Here is an 18,343-nt window from a genome sequence, read left to right on the forward strand (position 1 = left end):
AATCTCGACTACGGAATGCAGTTACACGAATGGCCAGATGAAAAAGGGAAGGCCGGGACCTCCACTGATGGCCGACTGGGAGACCGCCCGAGGGTGCACGCTGATGGATTTATTCACCCGGGGCTCGCTGCTCCCGCAGCTGGCTGGAGCCCGCGATGACGTCACAGGCCGGGTCACATGGCCGAGTCCGCCCCGCCCCCTCCCCCGCCGCCACCGCCTTCGGAGCTCAGGGTCCGGACGCAGCAGACGCTAGGAGATCTCGGGGGATCGAGGAGCGGGCCGGCGGGCGCACGGGCGAGAGGGCAGGGAGCCGGAGCGGCGGAGGAGCCGTCAGCAGCGGCGCGGCGGGCCCCAGGCGAGGCGGTCGACGCTCCTTGAAAACTTGGGCGCGCGCTCGCGCCACTGCGCCCGGAGCGATGAAGATGGTCGCGCCTTGGACGCGGTTCTACTCCAACAGCTGCTGCTTGTGCTGCCATGTCCGCACCGGCACCATCCTGCTCGGCGTCTGGTATCTGGTGAGCGCGGCGCGCCCGGCGCCGGACCCCGGGTTGATTCCGCGCCCCGAGCTGGGCTTCTGGCCCGGCCTCGCGGTGGGGTGAGGCGCGCTTATCCGCCTAAAGTTGTATTATTAGAAACTTAATTCTCTGGGTGCAGCGTCCGCGCTTCCCCGGCTGGGCCAGCGCAGACAGCGGGGGAGGCCAGGGGCGCGGGGTGGAGGGCCGCACCCGAGCCTTGGCGCCCAGGTGGTGCGGGTCGCCGGTCTCCAGCTTCCGCGCAGCTCTGCGGCGTCGCGTAGGGAGCACCCGGGGCCGAGAAACTCTTGAGCTTATCTGCTGAGCACGTGTTTCCTTTCTTCTTAAAACCCGTGGGCTTTGTGTTTCGACGGCTGGGGACGGCGCATATTTTGCAGCTGTGTGGTCAGGGTTGCGGATTTGTCAATGCTCGTTCCCTGGCCGCGTCTCCGCTAAGGTCGCCTGCGCTTTCACGCCGTCGCACGTTCGGATCCCGAGTTGAAGTGGTTGGGGGTTCTTGGCATCCTCTTGTGAATAGGTCCCCTCCCCCCAGCCATGTTTTAACGCCCTTACTCCGGGAAGGGATGTGAGTGGGATTTACTGCATTTCCATCTGCCCGGGGAAGCCATTTTCCACCCACATTTTTCCTGCCCATGGACAGTTGGTCCTGGGACCTTTTCTTGACAGACTTAGCAGGCAAATCTGGCATTTTTTTTCCTGGTTGGAACTTTTAAAGTCTTTTTTTGTATGAGGAGCAGTGATTTTCAGAGGTAGTGAGGAAACCTGATGGAGTCTTGCCCTGCACCTGCCGGCACTGCACTGGTTGTTGGCACCCCTAGACTGCACCAGCACTGAGTCGGATTCCACTGCATTTTGGGTTTTGTGACATCATGATGGAGAGTTAGACCCGAGTTGCTTTGCAGTGAATACCACTGCATCGCGAGGAAATGCCCTGAAAATGGTAGACAAATGGCATATGTAACTTTTTTCAGTGAGGTTTTTTTTTTCTTTTTCTTTTTTTTTTTTTTTTTTTGAGACAGTCTCACTCTGTGGCCCGGGCTGGAGTGCAGTGGCACGATCTCAGCTCACTGTAACCTCCGCCTCCCGAGTTCAAGCGATTCTCCTTCCTCAGCTTCCGGAGTAGCTGGGATTGCAGGCGCCCGCCACTATGCCCAGCTAATATTTTGTATTTTTACAAAAAGAGACGGTTTCACCATATTGGTCAGGCTGGTTTCGAACTCTTGACCTCGTGATTCGCCCTCCTTGGCCTCCCAAAGTACTGAGATTACAGGCAGGAGTGAGCCACTGCGCCCCGCCGAGAAAAATTATCTCTTTAATGAGTTAGGAGTATGTGTGTGTGTGGTTTGTTTGTTTATTGGGCCCATTTTTGGATAGAATATGGACTTTTTGTCTTAACTGTGAACCCCTTCCTTGTACCATTTTAAGCAAAACATTTCACCCCAGGCATATGGTGTTCACTGTGCTATTTATAGTTTCAAGTTTCCTTTAGTCAGTGCCTATCATGGCCACACAATATAAATTTTTGGCTTGAAAATATTTCAAACATATTTAGCGTGTGTGGGTTCTTACTGTGCAGTGTAAATACAGATGGAACATCGCATATTAGCTAAACCTCGACTTTGCTGAAAGCCAATAAATTATTTACCGAAATTGAAAATTATAGCAAAAGGATAGTAGGTGGCTCAAAATAGTTGGTGCTTTTATTGATGATCAAGACAGACTGTTTTATACAAGTGTCTGCCTTCCTTGAAAATGTTCAAATCTGCCGACTTGCAAGTACATCAGTGAATGTAATTTGTGAAATCTAGGGCATTGCATTAGGCAAATGTACTACGTGATCTACAGGAAAGATAAATCCTACTTGAGCCCTGTTGTTGGCTGTAATCCAGCCAGCCAGAGTTGGTGTGATACAAGAGTACTCAGCATGCTTTGTCTACTGTTTGAGCACACTCTCTGTGGAAAGTAGTTACTGGTGTGCTTGTCTTAGCATTTGGAAATAAATGGCCTTTTGAAAGATAATTAGAAAGCTTTCTAGCAGATGTGAATAAAAATGTTGCTTAAGGTAAACCCTATTTCTGGGAAACCTTGCTTAAGTACTGGTAATCTTTATAAATAGTCTTTCGCGTTTCGCAAGGCAATGTAAGCCATTTGATTTTTTTTTTTTTTAAGTAATGAGTTTCACTCAGACCTTTGAATATAATTTTGTGATACCCTACCTTGTTCTAATCTGAATTGACTCTCCCTTAGCTAAGAGAGCCAGACAGACTCCATCTTGGCGCCTTCACTTGCAGCCCCTTAGCCACCCCCTTCCTCAAGGACTTTAACTTGTGCAAGCTGACTCCCAGCGCATCCAAGAATGCAATTAACTGATAAGACACTGTGGCAAGCCATATCCGCAGTTACCAGGAATTCACCCAGTTAATAGCACCCAAAGCCCCGCGTCTATCACCTTGTGATAGATTTAAAACCCCTGCACCTGGAACTGTTTGCTTTCCTGTAACCATTTATCCTTTTAACTTTTGGCCTACTTTACTTCTGTAAGATTGTTTTAACTGGACTCCCCCGCCTCCCCTTTCTAAACCAAAGTATAAAAGAAAATCTAGCCCCTTCTTTGGGGCGGAGAGAATTTTGAGCACTAGCTGTCTCTGGGTCGCCGGCTAATAAAGGACTCCTGAATTCGTCTCAGAGTGTGGCGTTTCTCTATAACTCACTCTTTGGTTGTCCTAAACTTTGACATTCGTGAACTTTTTAAAGAGAGTGCTGTGTGACTAGGGAGCAGGACCACTGTAAAACGAGGCACCTTCCCTAGTTTGTCCTAACTCCTTCTCTCAGCCAGCAATCTGTATGGAATGGAGTCAGTTATCAGAAAGTGGAGAGTTAAAAATGAGCCAGGTGTGGTGGCCCACACCTGTAGTCCCAGCTTGAGTCCCAGGAGTTTGAAGCTGCAGTGAGCTGTGATTGCACCCCTACACTCCAGCCTGGGCAACCAGAGTGTGCCCTGTCTCTTAAAAAAAGAGGCCAAGTGCAGTGGCTCACGCTTGAAATCCCAGCATTTTGGGAGACCGAGGCGGGCAGATCATCTGAGGTCAGGAGTTCGAGACCAGGCTGACCAACCATGGCCAACGTGGTAAAACCTCGTCTCTACTAAAAATACAAATTAGACAGGCGCGGTGGTGTAGGCCTGTAATCCCAGCTACTCGGGAGGCTGAGGCAGGAGAATTGCTTGAACCCGGGAGGCAGAGGTTGCAGTGAGCCAAGATTGTGCCACTGCACTCTAGCCTGGGTGACAGAGTAAAACTCTGTCTCAAAAAAAAAAAAAAAAAAAAAAAAGAGGCCTGGCACAGAAGCTCACACCTGTAAGCACTTTGGGCGGCTGAGCTAGGCAGATCACTTGAGGTCAGAAGTTATAGACCAGCCTGGGCAACATGGTGAGATCCCGTCTCTAATAAAAATACAAAAATTATTCTGTCGTGGTGGCATGCGCCTGTAATCCCAGCTACTCAGGAGGCTGAGGCAAGAGAATTGCTTGAACTCTGGAGGCAGAAAATCCAGCCTAGGTGACGACAGCAAGACTCTTATTTCAAAAAAAAAAAAAAAAAAAAAAGCGGGGGGGCGAGTGTGGATGGCTCACGCCCATAATCCCAGCACTTTGGGAGGCCGAGGTGAGTGGATCATGAGGTCAGGAGTTCAAAACCAGCCTGGCCAAGATGGTGAAACCTCATCTCTACTAAAACTACAAAATTAGTTGGGTACGGCCGGGCGCGGTGGCTCAAGCCTGTAATCCCAGCACTTTGGGAGGCCGAGGCGGGTGGATCACGAGGTCAGGAGATCGAGACCATCCTGGCTAACATGGTGAAACCCCGTCTCTACTAAAAATACAAAAAACTAGCCGGGCGTGGTGGCGGGCGCCTGTAGTCCCAGCTACTTGGAGGCTGAGGCGGGAGAATGGCGTGAACCCGGGAGGTGGAGCTTGCAGTGAGCCGAGATTGCGCCACTGCACTCCAGCCTGGGCGACAGAGCGAGACTCCGTCTCAAAAAAAAAAAAAAAAAAAAAAAAAATTATTTGGGTGCAGTGGCAGGCACCTGTAATCCCAGTTGCTGGGGAGGCAGAGGCAGGAGAATCCCTTGAACCAGGGCGGCAGAGGTTGCAGTGAGCCGAGATCACGGCACTGCACTCCAGCTTGGGCAACAGACTCTGTCTCAAAAAAAAAAAAAGTAAATAAAATAATAATAATAATAATAAAAGAAAGTGGAGAGTTTTCAGAAAAGGCAGATATTTAAATAAGAGTCCAGGCCGGGCGCGGTGGCTCACGCCTGTAATCACAGCACTTTGGGAGGCTGAGTCCGGCAGATCTCCTGAGGTCAGGAGTTTGAGTCCTAGCTAACATGATGAAACCCTGTTTCTATTAAAAATATAAAAAATTAGCCGGGCGTGGTTGTGCCTGTAACCCCAGCTACTTGGGAAGCTAAGAGAGGAGAATCACTTGAACCCGGGAGGCGGAGGTTGCAGTGAGCCGAGATCGTGCCATTGCACTCCAGCTTGGGGAACAGAAGCAAAACTCCGTCTCAAAAAAAAAAAAACAAACCTAAAAAAGTAAAAGAGTCCACAATAAGGGCTCATTTAAGTAATTTCCTGTTTTGCAAGATAGGTAAAGTGGATCTTTTTTATATGTTTTCTCATTGTTGATTCCTACCAATACCATTTACTAAGGCTCTGAGTGTCAGGTACTTTACTAGATGCTTTGCATAAGGTTAATTTTTACATATTGCTGGTGAGGTAGATTTTCTTATTCCCATTTTACAGATGAGAAAACTGAGGCTAGAGAACTTTGGTGATTTACTTGACAGCTTAAAAACCCATGGTTGGTATATGGTCTGAGTTTTTTTTTTTTTTTTTTGTATATAAACTATTAACAGACAAGGCCTACAGACTTACTTCTTCTTGGACACACCCATGGTGTGGCCACGGTGGCCAGTGGTCTTGGTGTGCTGGCCTCAGACACGAAGGCCCCAGAAGTGGCGCAGCCCTCTATGGGCCCGAATCTTCTTTATTCGCTCCAGGTCTTCACGGAGCTTGTTGTCCAGACCATTGGCTAGGACCTGGCTATATTTTCCATCCTTTACATCCTTTTGTCTGTTCAAGAACCAGTCTGGGATCTTGTACTGGCGTGGATTCTCCGTAACGGTGATCACACGTTCCACCTCATCCTCCGTGAGTTCTCCTGCCCTCTTGGTGAGGTCAATGTCTGCTTTCCTCAACACCGCACAAACATATCTTTGGCCCACACCCTTAATGGCAGTGGTGGCAAAGGCTATTTTCTGCCGCCCGTCGATGTTGGTGTTGAGTACTCGCAAAATATGCTGGAACTTTTCAGGGATCACTAGAGACATGGCGGCAGCACAAGCGGCGGCATGTAGGCCTCCTGTGGAAGCCTGAGTGATTTTTTTTTTTTTGAGACGGAGTCTGGCTCTGTCGCCCAGGCTGGAGTGCAGTGGCCGGATCTCAGCTCACTGCAAGCTCCGCCTCCTGGGTTTACGGCCATTCTCCTGCCTCAGCCTCCCGAGTAGCTGGGACTACAGGCTGGGACTACAGGCGACACCACCACGCCCGGCTAGTTTTTTTTTTTTTTTTTTTTTTTAGTAGAGACGGGGTTTCACCGTGTTAGCCAGGCTGGTCTCGATCTCCTGACCTCGTGATCCTCCCGTCTCAGCCTCCCAAAGTGCTGGGATTACAGGCTTGAGCCACCGCGCCCGGCCCTGAGTGATGTTTTAATCTGTTCTGTTTTCACTGTTTTACTTTTAAAAGTTGTGCATGTGTTTTGGTTTTGGCTTGGAATAATAAAAGTTTTCCTTCAGTCCTGAAATAAAGTATATTGACTTCAGGTATTTATTATTATTACTATTTTTAAAATTCTGGGCCAAGCTACTTTGGGAGACTTAAGGTATTTATTACTAGAGATCATTTTTTTGTCTCTTTATTTTTTTCTTTTATTGAGTTGTGATTTATGTACTACAAATTTTTTTTTTTTTTTTTTTTTGAGACCGAGTCTTGCCCTGATGCCCAGGCTGGAGTGCAGTGGCATGATCTCAGCTCACACAACCTCCGCCTCCTGGGTTCAAGCGATTCTCCTGCCTCAGCCTCCTGAGTAGCTGGGATTACAGGCGTGTTCTGGGCTAATTTTCGTATTTTTAGTAGACACGGGGTTTCCCCATGTTGGTCAGGCTGGTCTTGAACTCCTGACCTTGTGATCCACCCGCCTTCCCTCCCAAAGTGAGATTACAGGCGTGAGCCACTGCGCTCGCCTTTTTTTTTTTTTTTTTTGAGATGAGAGTTTTGCTCTTGTTGCTCAGGCTGGAGTGCAATGGTGCAATCTTGACTCACTGCAACCTCCGTCTCCTGGGTTCAAGCGATTCTCCTGCCTCAGCCTCCCGAGTAGCTGGGATTACAGGCATCCACCACTGCGCCTGGCTAATTTTTGTATTGCTAGTAGAGACAGGGTTTCATTATGTGGCCCAGGTTGGTCTTGAACTCCTGACCTCGGGTGATCTGCCTGCCTCAGCCTCCCAAAGTGCTGGGATTATAGGCGTGAACCACCGTGCCTGGCAAAATTCACAGTTAAATGTAGTTTGTTGAGTTGACAAATGCCTCTGTAATGTAACCCACATTCCTTGAGAACATTTCCAAACCTCTAGCAAGTTCCCTTGTGCTGTTTCCCAGTTAATCCCTGCCATACACCCAATCACTGTAGGTAAATTTTGCTTATTCATGTAAATGGAATTATGCTGTATGTACCTTTCTGTATCTAGCTTCTTTCACTTAGCATAACTTTTTAGATTCACTCATGTTCTTGGAGTGTTGCTTTTTATTGCTGAGTATTGTTTTTTTTTTTTTTTTTTTTTTGAGACGGAGTCTCGCTGTGTCACCCAGGCTGGAGTGCAGTGGCGCGATCTCGGCTCACTGCAAGCTCCGCCTCCCGGGTTCACGCCATTCTCCTGCCTCAGCCTCCGAGTAGCTGGGACTACAGGCGCCCGCCACCACGCCCGGCTAGTTTTTTGTATTTTTAGTAGAGACGGGGTTTCACCATGTTAGCCAGGATGGTCTCGATCTCCTGACCTCGTGATCCGCCCATCTCGGCCTCCCAAAGTGCTGGGATTACAGGCTTGAGCCACCGCGCCCGGCCGAGTATTGTTTTTATTGTATTAATTTGTTTATCCATTTGCCAGATATTAGACATTTGGGTTATTTCCAATTTGGGGCTATTATAAATAAAGCTGCCCTGAACATTCTTGCACAAGACTTTGGGGACTTTTTTTTTTGAGACAGAGTTTTGCTCCTGTTGCTTAGGCTGGAGGGCAGTGGTGTGATCTTGGCTCACCACAACCTCTGACTCCCGGGTTCAAGCAATTCTCTTGTCTCAGCCTCCCTAGTAGCTGGGATTACAGGCATGCGCCACCACACCCAGTTAATTTTGTATTTTTAGTAGAGAACAGGATTTCTCCATGTTGGTCAGGCTGGTCTCGAACTCCTGACCTCAGGTGATCTGCTCCTCTCAGCCTCCCAAAGTGCTGGGATTATAGACCTAAGCCACCATGCCTGACCTTTTTTTTTTTTGTTTGAGACAAGGTCTCACTCTATTGCCCAGGCTAGAGTACAGTAGTACGATCATGGCTCACTGCAGCCTTGTCTTCCCTGGCTCAAGCAGTCTTCCCATTTCAGCCTCCCAAGTAGCTGGGACTACAGGCTCACACCACCACTCCAGGCTTTTTTTTTTTTTTTTTTTGAGGCAGAGCCTTACTCTGTTGTCCAGGCTGGAGTGCAGTGGCACAGTCTCTGCTCACTGCAACCTCTGCCTCCTGGGTTCAAGCGATTCTCCTGCCTCAGTCTCCCAAGTAGCTAGCAGCTGGGATTACAGGCATGCACCACCATGCCTGGCTAATTTTTTATGTTTAGTAGAGACGGGGTTTCACTATGTTGGTCAGGCTTGTCTCGAACTCTTGACCTCGTGATCCACCTGCTTCAGCCTCCCAAAGTGCTGGGATTACGGGTGTGAGCCACCGTCCCCGGCCTTTTTTTTTTTTTTTTTTTTTTTGAGACGGAGTCTTGCTCTTGTTGCCCAGGCTGCAGTGCAATGGTGCCATCTCGGCTCACTGCAACCTCCGCTTCCTGGGTTCAAGCAGTTCTCCTGCTTCAGCCTCCTGAGTAGCTGGGATTGCAGGCATGCGCTACCATGCCTGGCTAATTTTGTATTTTATTTATTATTGTTATTATTTTTTAGTAGAGATGGGGTTTCTCCATGTTAGGCTAATCTCGAACTCCCGACCTCAGGTGATCTGCCCGCCTTGGCCTCCCAAAGTGCTGGGATTACAAGTGTGAGCCACCGCGCCCGGCCTTTTCTTTTTTTCATATATCCTCGTTCAGTTGTTTTTTAGGAACTTAGACACAGCAAATACATACCAAATGGCTCTTTGTGCCCGACACTATTCACAGGGTAGTTCGTGTATCAGGTTATAAAGGATGAAAGAGGCCTGAGTAGCTGCTCTCATTGGCTTTATGACCTGGTCTTTCTTTTTACTTTTCTTTTTTTTGTTATACTTTAAGTTCTGGGATACAAGTGCAGACCTGGTCTTTCAAAGAATCCACTTGTTCACGTGGAAACTCAGTTTCCTTGTTTACTGAAGTAAAGGAAACCAGAATATCTCACCCGAAATACACCTCTTCTGTATATTTCAAGATGTGTTAGAGAAACTGCAAACACGAATAGCTCTGAAAAGCTGCTGTTTGTGGAGATTTGCATCTTTAGGGAAAATCTGCATTAGTGAAATAAACAGCCAGGCTTTTTCTGAGCACACCTTCTCCCCACCCCATCCCCCATGTTCAGACCTAGGACAGATTAACCAAGGGATTGAGAGTCTGACACCTTTGAAGGTCTAATAGAGAAGTTTACCACATACCACTGGCTACCAAGTATCCTTTCTCAAGGCTGCTACCTGTGAGGTCTCATTTGCATAACAAGACCACCTTCCCTAGCCAGGCCTTTCCATCCCTCCCTCCCATAACCTGTTTTGCCATGATCTAAACCCCTACTCTTTCTGTAACTTCAGGATGGTATTAAAACTTAAACCATCTGGCCCTTCGAGTTTTCTTATTCCTGTGACTCCCATGTATGCATGTGCATGTAATACATTTGTATGCCTTGCTGTTGATCTATTATCAGTTTCTTTATTAGGCTCAAATGATCAAACCTTCAGAAGTTGTAGAGGGGAGAGAATTTTCTTCACCCCTTCACAAGCCTAATAGATTCTCTTCTTTGTATTCTGAGAAGTTCAACAACTATTGATTTGTCTCATTACAGGATAGTGAGACCAGCATCCTGTATTCGTAGAGTGATTGATAGCTTTCAGTGAGTGTTCACGTTTGTTCTTATAGACCTCAGAGCAACCCTGGGTCATGCATGATGGTGATATGTTCATTTAATAGCTTCTTTCCAACTGTCAGATTCTATGACTTGGCCCGTAATTTCAGGATAGAATAACAGACTGATTTGTGACAATTGTGTCATCTTTACTGCCTGGTGTTTTCCCCACTATGTTAGATTGTAAAAGACTAAATAGTAGACTAAAGAGTTTGGATTTTATTCTGTAGGCAGTGGAGAATCATTGAAGAGTTATGAACAGGAGTGATATGATGAAAGTTTTGTTTTGTTGTTTTTGTTTTTTGTTTTTTTGTTTTTTTGAGATGGAGTCTCGTTCTGTCGCCCAGGCTGGAGTGCAGTGGCGTGATCTCTGCTCACTGCAAACTCCACCTCCCAGGTTCAAGGCATTCTCCTGCCTCAGCCTCCTGCGTAGCTGGGACTACAGGCGCCTGCTACCATGCCCAGTTAATTTTTTTGTTTTTAGTAGAGATGGGGTTTCAACGTTTTAGCCAGGATGGTCTCGATCTCCTGACCTCGTGATCTGCCCACCTCAGCCTCCCAAAGTGTTGGAATTACAGGCGTGAGCCACCACGCCTGGCCAATGAAAGCAGTTTTTAAGTTAGATTAAAATGGCAGGCTATTTCAGATGGCTAGAAAACCAGGCAGTATGTTATATATAGCTCTCTAGATACAAACTATAGCAGGTATCAGCTCTTAATGGTATGAATAAGATGGATAGGGATTTTTACCAGTTAGTGAGTGATACAGGTCTCTCTTGCTGTGTCTGAACTTGGTGGGTTCTTGGTCTCACTGACTTCAGGAATGAAGCTGCGGACCCTCGTGGTGAGTGTTACAGTTCTTAAAGATGGTGTGTCCCGAGTTTGTTCCTTCAGACGTTCAGATGTGTCTCAAGCCTCTTTCTTTTGGTGGATGGGTTCGTGGTCTTGCTGTCAGGAGTGAAGCTGCAGACCTTCGCGGTGAGTGTTACAGCTCATAAAGGCAGTGTGAACCCAAAGAGTGAGCAGCAGCAAGACTGATTGCAAAGAGCAAAAGAACAAAGCTTCCACAGTGTGGAAGGGGACCCAAGGGAGTTGCCACTGTTGGCTGGGGCAGCCTGCTTTTATTCCCTTATCTGGCCCCACCCACATCCTGATGATTGGTCCATTTTACAGAGAGCTGATTGGTCTATTTTACAGAGAGCTGATTGGTCCGTTTTGACAGAGTGCTGATTGGTGTGTTTACAGTCTTTGAGCTAGACACAGAGTCACAGAGTGCTAGTTAGCTAGATACAGAGTTAGCTAGATACAGAGTACCAATTGGTGAATTTACAAACCTTGAGCTAGACACAAGAGTGCTGATTGGTGTATTTACAAACCCTGAGCTAGACACAGAGTGCTGATTGGTGCATTTACAATCCTTGAGCTAGACACAGAGCCACAGAGAGCTAGTCCTCAAAGTCTCCACTAGATTAGCTAGATACAGAGTACCAATTGGTGTATTTACAAACCCTGAGCTAGACACAGAGTGCTGATTGGTGCGTTTACAATCCTTGAGCTAGACACAGAGTCACAGAGTGCTAGTCCTCCAAGTCTCCACTAGATTAGCTAGATACAGAGTACCAGTTGGTGTATTTACAAACCTTGAGCTAGATACAGAGTGCTGATTGTTGCGTTTACAATACTTGAGCTAGACAGAGTCACAGAGTGCTAGTCCTCCAAGTCTCCACTAGGTTAGCTAGATACAGAGTGCTGATTGGTGCACATACGATCCTCCTCTGGCTAGATATAAAAGTTCTCTAAGTCCCCATCCAGTTCAGGAGCCCAGCTGGCTTCACCCAGTGGATCCTGCACCAGGGCTGCAGGCGGAGCTGCCTGCCAGTCTCGAGCCCTGCCTGGTGGGGAAGCAGCTGCACTCCTCAGTTGGGCTGTCCATGGGACCAGGTGCCACCGAGCAGGGGGTGGAGCCCCTCGGACAGGTTCAGGCGGCACAGGAGCCCACCGCAGGTAGGGAGATCAGACAGATAGGGAGCTGAGACCTGGCGGGCTGCAGGTCCCGAGCCCTGCCCCATGGGGAAGCAGCTAAACCCCGGGAGAATTTGAGTGCGGCCTGGCGGGCAGTCACTGCTGGGGGACCGGGGGCAACCTCCGCAGCTGCTGGCCCAGGTGCTAAGCCCCTCACTGCCCTGGGCCCGGGGTGCCTGCCTGCCGCTCCGTGTGCGGGCCGCCGAGCCTGCGCCTAGGCCCGCCTGAATTCACACCGGCTGGCCAGCGCAGCCCCGGTTCCCACCCGTGCCTCTCTCCACACCTCCCTGCAAGCAGAGGGAGGAGGCTCTAGCCTCAGCCAGCTCAGAGAGGGGATCCCACGGTGCCGTGGCGGGCTGAAGGGTTCCTCAAGTGCCACCAGAGTGGAAGCCGAGGCCGGAGGCCGAGGGCTGCTAGCACATTGTCACCTCTCATTGCCACCTAGATTTTCTCCATCTGATTTAAGGAATTGAATAGATTTAGATAGGGAAGGACATTGGATTTTTAAAGTACAGGTTTCCCTCATCTAATAAAGGATCAAGGGAGTTCTATAGAACATTGGTTGTTGGAGATTTCAGTGGTATTCAATATCTTTTTAAGCTTTTATTACACTTTTTGTTTTTTTTTGAGACAGAGTGGCACTCTGTCACCCATGATGGAGTCCAATGGCGCCATCTCAGTTCCCTGCAACCTCCGCCTCCCAGGTTCAAGCCTCCTGAGTACATGGGATTACAGGTGCGGACCACCACACCCGGCTTAATTTAGTAGAGATGGGGTTTCACCATGTTGGCCAGGCTGGTCTAGAACTCTTGACCTCAGGTGATCCCCCTGCCTCAGCCTCCCAAAGTGCTAGGATTGCAGGCCTGAGCCCCTTATCACACTTTTATCATAAAAGTTCATTAGACAGACAAGGTGGCCAATAAATAAAGATTGCTATCAAAATTGTTTAATACCAATCCCTCTGGGATTCTCTTTAAATATATCTATTGTCGACCTAAAAGGAAGAAACTGAGGCAAAATTAATATAAGTAGAGAGTTTGTTTGGGCCAGGCTTGAGGATTGCAACCCCAGAATACAGAATGACATTGCCCTGACTATACACACACAGATTAGCAGCAGTTATAAATGGATTTTTAAAGACTGAAAGGAGGAACAGGGAGTGTACTGATACAAAGTTGTTTGCCAGGAATCGTCCTTGGTTTGCAGAAACAACATTGGTTCGTGATTGGCTATCCATTGTATAACTATGCATTATTAGGTTAATTTGTAGCTACTTGTGGCAATAGCAATCAGTTGGAAGAGCTGAAGAGATAGCTCAAAAGGGAGGGGGAGTAGAAAGTGATTGCTGTATCATTTTAATGTCTCTCTGGGCCTGATAATAAAGACTTGCATTCCTCAGATAAAAGTTCTTTTCTCAGTAACTTAGCATAAATTATTAAGTAGTTAACGTGAGTTTTGTCCTACAATATGTATTATGTTTGAATGAGTAATATATTTGTTTTGTCAATTTAACTTTGAATCTTGGCCCTGAAGGAAGAGGCCACAGTTGTCCCATTCTGCCCCACCACCTTTTGGGCTGATTTGTCATTGGTCATAAAGGAATGCTAGTGAAAATAATGTGTGAGCCCTAGCAGCACTCCTTTTCCTCCTCCCAGTTCTTGAGACTTTTAGTAGAGCTTTTGGAGACTCAATGAGAGTTGTTGAGTTATTGGTTAACTCATTGTGCTTGAAGGAAAGTAAAAAGTAAACAAAGACCACACTTCTTTAGTTGCTTTTAACGTTTTTTTTAAGAGTTTAGTTACAGTTTTAGTTACAGTCTTTGCAGTTACAGTTTCCAAGGGAAATTGTTTCTCAGTCAGGGAAAGGTTAAAAAAAATGCTTGAGGAAATGTAATTTCAAATTATTAGTAAACGTAAGATTGAACTTAAAAAAAAAAAACAAGGCTGGGCGTGGTGGCTCACGCCTGTAATCCCAGCACTTTGGGAGGCCGAGGCAGGCAGATCACGAGGTCCCGAGTTCAAGACCAGCCTGACCAACATAGTGAAACTCAGTAAAAATACAAAAAAAATTAGGTATGGTGGCACGTGCCTGTAGTCTCAGCTACTCCAGAGGCTGAGGCAAGAGAATCACTTGAACCCGGGAGGCGGAGGTTGTGGTGAGCTGAGATCGCACCACTACAATCCAGCCTGGCAACAGAGTGAGACTCCGTCTCAAACAAAAAAACCTTGAGCCACTAAAATTACACAGCCAGTTGGTTCCATGGTGCAGAGATGGTGAAGCAGTAACCCTTAACCTATAGTAGGTACTCAGATTTGTGTTGACTAACAGTAATGGGCCTAGGGGTTGCAAAACTGGAGGTGAGCCAATTATGCTATAAAGTTGATATAACAAACGCAAAACTGCAGGAAGGTAGAAGTTTATTTCTCTCCTGTTAACAGTCTAGGGAGTGTTGGCCAACATTGTTCCTTGAAGCTATCCAGAGACCCAGGCTGCGGGGTGGGGGTATAGCTCCACCATCCCAAATATTGTGCATGGATTCCTTCTCTGGGTTCTAAGAAGGCTGCCTCCTTTGTGTTTGTCTTCATGGCTGAAGCACCAGGTTTGTGTCCTGGTCTGCCATAAGGGAGAAAGGGGTATCTGGAGGACAATCAGCTTTATTTTTTTAAGGATGTGAAATAGAAAAAATGCACACATCACTTTCACTTACATCCCAGTAACCAAAAAGAAGACATGTGACCTTAGCTGTGAGGGAGGCTAGGAGATGTTTGTTTGTTTGTTTGAGTCTCGCTCAGTCGCCCACGCTGGATTGCAGTGGCACGATCTCGGCTCACTGCAAGCTCCGCCTCCCGCGTTCACGCCATTCTCCTGCCTCAGCCTCCTGAGTAGCTGGGACTACCAGCGCCCACCACCACACCCAGCTGATTTTTTTTTTTAGTAGAGATGGGGTTTCACCATGTTAGCCAGGATGGTTTCCATCTCCTGACCTTGTGATTTGCTGTCTGGAGCACTCCCTTGAAAGGAATTTTGAGCTTACTGCCAGGGATTGGTTTAGCAGAGTTGGCCAGGGCCTGTGAATGGGGTGTGGTGGCTTCTTGGGAGGAACCTGGGTTACTGGTAAGAGCTTATATGGCAATTGTAATCAAAGCACCAACAATTGAATGTCAGTTGAAAACTTTATGCAACTATATTTTATGAACATGGTATGTGCATATTTTCCCTGAAGTCTGAATCCTCATCTGTAGAACGGTGTAGTAATGATCAGACTTGATAGGGAGGCAGCACTGTTTTTATAATATAAAATAGTGCGTGTGGGGATGGTGGCTTCTTGGTTTAATTCATCACCTATGAGGAAGATGTCCTCAAAGGATGGTACTGTGTTGACTAAACTGGTGAATCAGAAGGACCTGGTTGAATTTGGGGGGAAAAAACTTACATAATATATTAAAAAATTATATCTACTGAAATGGAGCTCTAATAAAAGGTACAACATCCATTTGACTCCTTAAACTTTTTCTCTCAGAGTCTGTAACCAAGGAGACCGAGACCATCCTTTGACTTAGAAGTTCAGCAACTTACAATGGCCGCCATTACAATCCAACTCCAGGGATTGCCAAGAGTGACTCGTTTTACTGCTTGCGTGCCTTATAGTTTTTTTTAACAGTCGGTTCTTTTTGTTTTTTTGAGACGGAGTCTTGCTCTGTTACCCAGGCTGGAGTGCAGTAGCGCGATCTCGGCTCACTGCAAACTCCGCCTCCTGGGTTCACGCCATTCTCCTGCCTCAGCCTCCCAAGTAGCCTGGACTACAGGCGCCCACCACCACACCGGGCTAACTTTTTGTATTTTTTTTAGTAGAGACAGGGTTTTACCATGTTAGCCAGGATGGTCTCGATCTGCTGACCTTGTGATCTGCCCGCTTTGGCCTCCCAGAGTGCTGGGATTACAGGTGTGAGCCACCGCGCCCGGCCCAGTCAGTTCTTTTTTATTTTTATTTTTTTGAGATAGGTCTCACTTTTGTCACCCAGGCTGGAGTGCAGTGGCACCATCTCTGCTCACAGCATCCTTGACCTCCTGGGCTCCATGTCCCTCACACCCCAGCTCCCCAAGCAGCTGGGACTACAGTTGTGAGCCACCATGACCAGCTAATTATTTGTATTTTTTGTAGATATGGGGTTTCACCCTGTTGCGCAGGCTGGTCTCAAACTCCTGACCTCAAGTAATCCGCCCTCCTCGCCTTCCAAAGTGCTGGTTTTACAGGCATGAGCCATTGCGCCCAGCATAGCGGTCAATTAGTCACTTAATCTGATACCCTAAAATTGTTTGTGCTATAATTTTTGTCTCTCAAGATGTTTAAGGTCTGTTACTTTCTGGTGTTAATAATGTCACCTCAGGAATCATACAAAGGATATGACAGATTTGAAAATAATAACTAGGAACTCTAGAATGAAAAAAATACTGTTGTTGATAAGGTAACATAATTTGTTTTCACTCTGAATAGAACATCCAATTTATTATCATCCCCACTAGATAATAGGCTGCCTTGAGGGCTTTGCCATAATATATATGTGATGCTTAGCATTGTGCCTGGCATATATTTGTTGCATAATAGATTAATTTTTGAACAACTGAATGAATGAGTTAATGAATGTTATAGCGTTTATTCTACATTTTACTTGGCTGTTGATGTATGTTTCTCCCACTGGACTAATGTTGGGCACAGGGACCATGTCTTTTTTTTTCAACCATTTTTCTGTTCAGAAAAAAAAGGTTTAGCTTGCTCTCAGCACTCATTTAATTTTATGTAAACACACCCTATGAGGCTGAAGCAAATCTGAGTGATTTTCATTGTAAAATAAAATATAAAAATTGTTCTTGGAATTATTTCTAAACAGAACATCAGTGTTGTCTATTTCAGAAAAATGGGATTGTTCAAATGAATCTTCGGCCAACAACTGTTCAAGAATGATGTTAACATCATCCATAGGAATGCTGTTTTGTAGGATTTGACACTTTCAGCGATAGAGAATTCATATATTTTGTATGTGGAAATACCCCTATTAAAACTGAATGCTGTAAACAGAATGTCTGTTGTTTCCCAAATTGATATACTAGAGGAATGCAAAAATAATAATAAAAGCAAGATATTTTGTGGCAAACTTATCTCAGGATAAATGCTGCAGCTGCTAGGGCTGCTGGGACAAATGGGACAGGGGTTAAGAGTTGGGGTTCTTGCTCTGTCGCCCAGCCTGGGGAGCAGTGGCACCATCATAGCTCACTACAGCCTTGAACTCATGGGCTCAAGCATTAACCCTCACCTCAGCCTCCCAAGAAGCTAGGACTGCAAGCATATACCACCAAACCCAGCTACATTTTTTTTTTGTTGCTCTGTTGCCCAGGCTGGAGTGCAATGGTGTAGTCTCGCCTCACCGCAGCCTCTGCCTCCTAGGTTCAAACAATTCTCCTGCCTCAGCCTCTCAAGTAACTGGGATTACTGGCACCTGCCATCACGCCTGACTAATTTTTGTATTTTTAGTAGAGATGAGGTTTCACCATGTTAGCCAGGCTGGTCTTGAACTCCTGAGCTCAGGTGATCTACCTGCTTTGGCCTCCCAAACCCAGCTAATTTAAAATTTATTAATAAATATAAAAATTCAGCTCATCTTGAACTTTTGGCCTCTAGCAGTCCTCCCACCTCAGCCTCCGAAAGTGCTGGGATTGCAAGTGTGAACCACCACGCCCAGCTTGGGACCATGTCTTAATAATTTCTGTACAACCCAGTTTCAAGCAGTGTTGGGCACATAGTAGGTGAACTAATTTAGTGAATTTCTTAGGCAAATAGGATTTTACAATAAATCTATTTTCCCCCAGAATATATTTATCATATTTATTTGAATTGAAGTAACAAGCATGAGAAGAAGTTTATTTTAATATCAGAACAGGACCATATTGAGAGTCTGATTCAAACTTCCATGTGATTTGCCCATTGAAATAGAGTCCAAATGAGAGGCATATCTGCCATCAATAGCTCTCATTTTATTTTAATTTTTTTTATTTATTTTGAGATGGAGTCTCACTCTGTCACCCAGGCTGGAGTGCAGTGGCGTGATCTTGGCTCATTGCAACCTCCACCTCCCGTGTTCAAGCGATTCTCCTGCATCGGCCTCCTGAGTAGCTGGGATTACAGGCACCCGCCACCACGCCCGGCTAATTTTTGTATTTTTGAGAGACAAGGTTTCACCATGTGGTCCAGGCTGGTCTCAAACTCCTGACTTCAGGTAATCCACCTGCCTCGGCCTCCCAAAGTACTGGGATTACAGGCATGAGCCACCATGCCCAGCCCCATTAATAGCTTTTAGAAAAAATTTCCACATACTGGAAT

The 18,343-nt window shown here is 46.6% G+C and overlaps 2 protein-coding genes across 2 annotated transcripts in view; one reads left to right on the forward strand and one right to left on the reverse strand.

The window, feature by feature from the left end:
* Window positions 1–18,343, forward strand: part of LAPTM4B (lysosomal protein transmembrane 4 beta) — a 74,929-nt gene continuing 56,586 nt past the window's right edge. The window contains 6 exon segments of the mRNA XM_045398534.2: window positions 1–133; window positions 136–165; window positions 168–204; window positions 206–273; window positions 276–373; window positions 375–515. Of these exon segments, the coding sequence (XP_045254469.2) occupies window positions 16–133; window positions 136–165; window positions 168–204; window positions 206–273; window positions 276–373; window positions 375–515 (492 nt within the window). The 5' untranslated portion in view covers window positions 1–15.
* LOC102123721 (small ribosomal subunit protein uS13-like) lies at window positions 5,060–5,966 on the reverse strand. The gene has a single exon (XM_045398535.3). It carries the CDS (start codon window positions 5,922–5,924, stop codon window positions 5,529–5,531), a length of 396 nt encoding a protein of 131 aa, XP_045254470.2. The 5' UTR covers window positions 5,925–5,966; the 3' UTR covers window positions 5,060–5,528.

Source organism: Macaca fascicularis, chromosome 8 (genome assembly GCF_037993035.2).
Source record: "Macaca fascicularis isolate 582-1 chromosome 8, T2T-MFA8v1.1".
Taxonomy (NCBI): Eukaryota; Metazoa; Chordata; class Mammalia; order Primates; family Cercopithecidae; genus Macaca; species Macaca fascicularis.

Excerpts from the sequence above, each read along its gene's own strand:
- LOC102123721 (XM_045398535.3), bottom strand. The coding sequence starts at position 5,924 with ATGTCTCTAGTGATCCCTGAAAAGTTCCAGCATATTTTGCGAGTACTC.